This window comes from Sinocyclocheilus rhinocerous, unplaced genomic scaffold, assembly GCF_001515625.1.
Source record: "Sinocyclocheilus rhinocerous isolate Xijiao unplaced genomic scaffold, SAMN03320098_v1.1 scaffold70, whole genome shotgun sequence".
Classification (NCBI taxonomy): Eukaryota; Metazoa; Chordata; class Actinopteri; order Cypriniformes; family Cyprinidae; genus Sinocyclocheilus; species Sinocyclocheilus rhinocerous.
In genome coordinates, this window is record NW_015624555.1 from 880,162 (window position 1) to 887,237 (window position 7,076).

Here is a 7,076-nt window from a genome sequence, read left to right on the forward strand (position 1 = left end):
ATATATATATATATATATATATATATATATATATTACAGGTATTACAATCCTTTGTGGGACATTTGGTCCCCATAACATAGGGAATACCAGTACACACACACACACACAGGTTGGTGGATAAATTTTTTTTTTTTGGTGGATTCATTTTTTTTGGCCCCTTGAAAGTTTGCTGAGGCTCTCCAGTGGGCCCCGGCCCCCTGATTGAGAGCCACTGACCTAGTGGAGAATACCTTTTCATTTGCTGCAGATGTAATGGATGAGTCAGTTGTCTTATATAACAAAATGACAGCGGTATACAAGAATAATAATAGAAACACTGTATTACAGAGGAACTCTGCAGCTAAATTCCACTACACATGCATACGCATGGTCTGTGCGAAGAGCAGCTTTTCTGAAGGCAAAGGCTGTTCGAATCCCCTTTACATCAGTGATACTAATACAGTTTAGGTGTTACGGTCAGTTTCTTTGCCTGTTGTCTATCTCAGATGGTCGCTTCCCCATGCACACAAAAACGTCATAACAGAGATCATTGTAGTGAAAGTGTTTGAGCAACATTTAATACTTATACTTTCATGTTATTGTCATCCACCATAAGTATACTCATTATTTTATGCAATAGTATTTTCAGTACTTTACCTTTATGAATTATCATAGTCATCAATGTTCATATTCACATTTTCATCTGTATCATTATACAATGAAGTTGAAGGTGACCTTTTATCACTCAAAAGACAGTGGAACTGAGAGGATATCATTCACATTTTCATGCCGTGCTCTTTGATTATCTTATGAATTGTTTCAGTCTTGGCACACACACTCTCTCTCCGATTCCTCTTTCTGTTCCATCTTTATTATTTTGGAAAAGAAATAAAGAGCGATGAATCTAGAAGAAGAATCATTTAACATTGCAGAAATAAAAAACAACCAATAAATTACTCTGTTAAACCCACATCAAGCATTGCTACAGTTACTTCTCTGTGAGAGACAGCTGTAGTATCCTCTCCAGCTCTTCCTCCTCTTCCCTCCTCTTTCTTTAGGGAACAAAAAGAGGAGTGTTATTGGCTGATACAAATAAGGAAACACACAAACATATTCTCTATTGAACTAATGTGATGACACATGGGGTATGTGGAATATTCCTCATATTAAGTCGCTACAGTGAAAATATAATAAAATATAATAACAATAGGTGTTAATGTTTTTGTGACTGAAATAGTTTCTGCAAGTGGAAAAGGGGAGAAAGAAAAGAACAAAACACAACAAATATTTCTCTTGGATGAAAAATGTGTAGTAAATGTGCTTTTCAGTTTGTATATAGCACAACAAAAAAACAAAAATGAAACAAACAAACAAACAAAATTTGGATAAAAATATTGTGCAAAAAATGTGCAGTAAATCTGTTTGTCAGGTTGTATATAGTGCAACAACACAAAACAAAGAAAAAACAATACACAAAATACAAATTTCTCTTGGGTAAAAAATGTGTAGTAAATGTGCATCACAGGTTGTTTACAGCTCAACAAAATGAAACAAGAAATGAAACAAAAAAAGACAAAGAAAAACAAATCTTGGATGAAAATTGTGTAGTAAATGTACTTGTCGAGTTGTATGTAGTGCAACAAAACAAAATAAAACACAATTTTAACTTGGATAAAAAATGTATAGTAAATATGCTTGTCTTGTTGTTTAATAGTGCAACAAAACAAAACAAAAAATAAAACAAAATGTTCATATACATGGATGAAAAATTTATAATAAATGTGCTTGTCAGGTTGTATATAGCAGAAAGAAACAGAACAAAGAAAAACAAAAAAACAAAGAAAATTCTCTTGGATGAAAAATGTGTAGTATATGTGCTTATTGGTTGCAAATAGCGCAAAACAAAGAAAGAAAACAAAACATTTTTTTTTTTTTTGGATACATGCAAAACAGTCTTAGAATTTACCCATAAAGATATTTTGCGGCAGGGGACATTTGCAGCCAGCCGTTTCATACAGGCTACAGGCTTCATACCAGGAGCCAATGATGCCTTAAAATCCTGTCCAGATTTTAGCTCAGTAGGTTTGGGAACATAGCTTATGTTCTTGGATTCTGTCATTTTTTTGCTTCTCCGTCATTCGTACCTGTCTAACTCCTCCTGTTCTCTGCAGGAAAGCTCCATCGCAATGCGTAGCTGTTCATCAAAACTGGTGGCCACAGCAAACGCTCCCGGCGCCCGAGGCTCGGTCAGTGAGCTGTAAGACGGAGGTGAGATGAGGGCCGGATCAGACAGGGATAACGGCTGGCCAGCATCGGACTCGCCACTCTCCTCTCCAGCCAGCGACAAAGACAGAGATTCCTGAATCGCCCTGTCAGAAAAAATTTATAATGTGCTTGTCAGGTTGTATATAGCAGAAAGAAACAGAACAAAGAAAAACAAAAAAACAAAGAAAATTCTCTTGGATGAAAAATGTGTAGTATATGTGCTTATTGGTTGCAAATAGCGCAAAACAAAGAAAGAAAACAAAACTTTTTTTTTTTTTTTGGATACATGCAACACAGTCTTAGAATTTACCCATAAAGATATTTTGCGGCAGTGTACATTTGCAGCCAGCCGTTTCATACAGGCTACAGGCTTCATACCAGGAGCCAATGATGCCTTAAAATCCTGTCCAGATTTTAGCTCAGTAGGTTTGGGAACATAGCTTATGTTCTTGGATTCTGTCATTTTTTTGCTTCTCCGTCATTCGTACCTGTCTAACTCCTCCTGTTCTCTGCAGGAAAGCTCCATCGCAATGCGTAGCTGTTCATCAAAACTGGTGGCCACAGCAAACGCTCCCGGCGCCCGAGGCTCGGTCAGTGAGCTGTAAGACGGAGGTGAGATGAGGGCCGGATCAGACAGGGATAACGGCTGGCCAGCATCGGACTCGCCACTCTCCTCTCCAGCCAGCGACAAAGACAGAGATTCCTGAATCGCCCTGTCAGACACAATCACATTTCAAACAGCTGAACAAATCATATGTACATCCTCACACTCAACACTCAATCCACAAACACACACACACACACACACACACACAAACACACAAACAAACCTCTCAATCTGAGAGTCCTCCTCATAAAGCGGAGGCTGAGAAACTGGACGAGTGTTAGTGAGAGCCTCCCATATGGTCACCTACAGAAACGCACAGGAAAAAAAAGAGAAATGAGGGAGTGGGTGGAAAGCTGTGGAGGGAATGGTGAAAAGTGTCTGCTAATTGTTTAGTATTGACTAGAGCTTCACAATTACTCAAAATAATAATAAAGACTATGATAACTGCTTAATCATGAAAATTACCGCATATACATATATACATATAAATGTATTTAGATCTGGGGCCAGTTGTTTAAACATAGCCATTATGTTAAGACTCACAGGCACTTTCCCCACTGCATTCAAGCAGGCTCGGGTAACCCCACTGCTCAAAAAAACCTACATTACACACTTCACTTACAGATAGCTACAGACCTGTCTCTCTCCTTCCATTCATAGCGAACCTAAATCTTGGTATTACAAGCACTTCCTGTGTCTGTTTGCCTCTTTAAGAAGAATCGCTTTATGTATTCCCCAATTGTAAGTCGCTTTGAATAAAAGTGTCTGCAAAATGACTAAATGTAAATGTAATGTAAGACTGTATCTTAATACGTAGTATGACCAACAAGAAATTTAGATGACTAACTTAGACAAGTCTTAGCCGTTTATGCAACGGTTTTTTGCAGCATTGAGCATTAAAACGATTTTTTAAATTAAATTAAATAAGTACAGTTTTGGTATTTATCCTGAACAGGTTGAATATGTGGTTGCATTCTTGGTTATAGCACAAAAAAAAACAGATGGTGGTTGAATAAATGATTCATAAGTTAATTATATAATGATTTAGTGGTTGGTAAGTTTAGGTGGCTGGTTTATGGTAACAGCTTATTCAGGTTAAAATGACTACTTACACAAACAAAAACTGTCAGAATATCTAAAGTGACTAATGACAGTTTTGTTTTGTCTTTGCATGAAAGTAAAAAAAAAAAAACACAGCCAGATAATTCTAATGTTATATGGACAATTTTTTAAAAATGTCACACCTGTCAAAACAAAACAAAACACAAAAAATAAAATAAAACAAAATAAAACTGGGAACTTTGGATTCTGCAATTGTCATGCCATATATATTTCAATAATCGAATAAATCGCAGGGCAGTATCAGTTTATGAGTGGCTTTACAGAAAACAAACCCGAATATGACTTTGTTCACCAAAAATAACGTCTTGATTATTTCAGTCATAAAGGGGAAAATACAGTTCTTGTAGTAGGAATCTAGTTTACTTGCTAGTCAGTGCCTGAATATAAACTCTGAATATCATTCTTCTAAAGTAAACTCTGAATATCCTCGAAAACTAAAGTAAAAAAAAAAAAAAAATCAAGTGATTCATTCTCTCAAATCATAGAAACCCAGTACCTTGGAAAACAAATATGTTTCCAGGCAGACTGATAAAAACATGCAGCGACTCTCGGAAGTTGTGTACAGCCAGCCAATCAGAACAGAGCTTGCCAGATCGAGAAAGTGCATGGAATATTTTGTGTGTAATATGATCCGTGGATATACCATGTGATAGATGCCGTTACCTGGTCACTCTCTGTTCCCGCATCCAGCAGGCTCTGTTGAATGGCGAACTGGAGTAAATTATCATCCTCATCCCTCATCGGTTCACTGCGGCCTGGTCCAAGTGTGGTGTATTCTGGGGGAGGCTCAAACACAGACGGGTCCACTTCACACTGCAGAGGGGGAGGTGCCTGACCTGAAAGCAGTGAGGTGAGGCTAAATACACGGCACAGTCACAGTCAGGGCAACTTTAGACCTGAAGAGATGCTTACCGGCCTCTGTGGCTCCTTGAGGAGATTGTACAGTAACAGAACTGACCGGTTCATCGCAGCCACAGAGATTGCTGAATGTCACTCGAGCATTCAACACGTGGAAGAGAGGAATTTCTAAGAATCAGGACAATGATTAAAGTCCATTTAAATTGGCATTTACAACAATTTTGGGTATAAAACAGGATATTCCGATATTTCGCCCTCATCTTGTTCCAAACCAGTATGACTTTCTTCTGCTGAACACAAAAGAAGATATTCTGAAAAATGTGGGTAACCAAACAGTTTCAGGCCCCATTGACTTCCACAGTATGGAAGTCAATGGGGCCTGAAACTGTTTGGTTACCAACATTCTTCAAAATATCTTCTTTGTAAGAATAATTTATGAATAATATAATAATATAATATATAAGAAGAATATATAAAGACTGAATGTTATGATGACTGAATGAGAAAGTAAATAGTAAAAGATTTTGATTGCATGTTGACATTAACGTTATACAATTATCTATCAACTCGATGTGGCACTTCTTCTCACCTATCTTTACAGGAAAGCCAGGTGGTAGGCGTAGGGTTATGAAGTCACGCAGCTTGGCAAAGTGGGCGTTCGATATGGCCATGAGGTCAATGATGGGCGTCACCTGCTCAGCCAGCGAGAGTGGATGAGCTTCACTCAGCCACAGTGTGGCCTTAAACCTGAGCGAGACACACAGAGATATAGAGACAAACCACGTTCTTAACGCACATGCAAACACGGTTCAAATCATGGCACTTTGGAGTTGCCATAGAGACGGTACCTCTGCACTTTGCTGGAGAGCTCATTGGGCCGCCCGATATCTCTGCCGTTCAGATTAAACTCTGCATCGAAGTACTCCTCCGCTGTGATGGCTGTTGGGTTATGGGGACTAGCGCACTGAGAAACCTGACTCTAGAAACACAGTAAACATATGAATCCATGTTGTCTCCAATCAGTATCAACAGACTCTTTAAACAACATGTTTTTTAAAGTCTCTTCTGTAGGCTTGCCGCGATAGACGGTGCTGACGGTGATACCGTTGTTAAGCCGCAACACCGGTTACGTCACTTGCCCACCGACCCCCACCGTCGTTTTGATTTTTTTATCGTAATAAAAATAATTTAGTTCAGTAAAAGAACAGACACTACAATTAAAAACTGAACGCGGCTGCTCAATGCAGCGTGCCGAACGACAGTCGCATCACAGATCAGACTTCATTTATCCAGTGAGGAGAGTGAGTCGAGCTGACTGACGAGAAGAGTGAGGTGAGGCGAGACAGACAAGATGATGGCGGATGATTTAGTTTCGAAACGAAATGCAAAAGCGCCTGTTTGGCAATATTTTGGATTTTGAAAAGCCTGTTGACTTTTGCCGTTTATCTAAGGTGATTTTGGAAGTTTTTTTAAACATTCGTTTCTTATTTAATTGGTTCCACATTGTTTGCTGATTTTTACTTTATTTAAACTGTCATTTATTTATTTTATTTGACATGCCGTGCCTCCAAGCTTTCTTACTCGTTTTGCTAATAAACGTTCTACGTTTCTTATTTATTTGGTTATATATTATACATGTTTACTTATTTCCAGTTTTGTATACCTATTAAACTTTATGTAAGTTATTTGTTATTTTATATTAGGCATATAGCTTGCCCTATAACATGGTGTATTTTTATTTGTTTTGTTAATAAAAGTTCTATGTTTTATATATACGCTAAAGTGAGTTTGACGTTGTATTTTGTTGTTGCATTCAAGCAATTGAAGCCAAACTGCCGTTAATTCAAAAGTGAAAGTAAAATGAGCACGGCGCTTTTAACCTATTTAAAAGAGACGGAAAGCGAGGAAAAGAGGGAAAATTCAAACGAACTAAAAACAAACAATTGCTTTACGCCGAATTGCCGCTATTTCAAAGTGAAAGTAAAATGCGCACGCCACTTCTACAAGCAATTTAAAGCGAAGGAAAGCGAGGAAAAGAGGGAAAATTCAAACGAACTAAAAACAAACAATTGCTTTACGCCGAATTGCCGCTATTTGAAAGTGAAAGTAAAATGCGCACGCAGCTTTTACAAGCTATTTAAAAGCGAAGGAAAGCGAGGAAAAGAGGGAACGACCCCGCGGTGATACCGGTGTTGTCACACGTCGATTAACCGGTGGGAAAATGTCCTCACCGTCACAACCCTA

General features: G+C 38.2%; 1 protein-coding gene across 1 annotated transcript in view; it reads right to left on the reverse strand.

Annotated features, from left to right (window-relative positions):
* Nucleotides 1-428: 428 nt before the first annotated feature.
* The window catches only part of LOC107742695 (ankyrin repeat domain-containing protein 13D-like), a 25,101-nt gene continuing 18,453 nt past the window's right edge, over nucleotides 429-7,076 (reverse strand). Inside the window, exons 12-17 of the mRNA XM_016555724.1 lie at nucleotides 4,887-5,000; nucleotides 4,638-4,810; nucleotides 3,076-3,155; nucleotides 2,734-2,958; nucleotides 973-1,032; nucleotides 429-884 (exon numbers count right to left, since the gene is read on the reverse strand). Coding sequence (XP_016411210.1) covers nucleotides 800-884; nucleotides 973-1,032; nucleotides 2,734-2,958; nucleotides 3,076-3,155; nucleotides 4,638-4,810; nucleotides 4,887-5,000 — 737 coding nt within the window. The 3' untranslated portion in view covers nucleotides 429-799. The remainder of the gene's footprint in view (nucleotides 885-972; nucleotides 1,033-2,733; nucleotides 2,959-3,075; nucleotides 3,156-4,637; nucleotides 4,811-4,886; nucleotides 5,001-7,076) is intronic.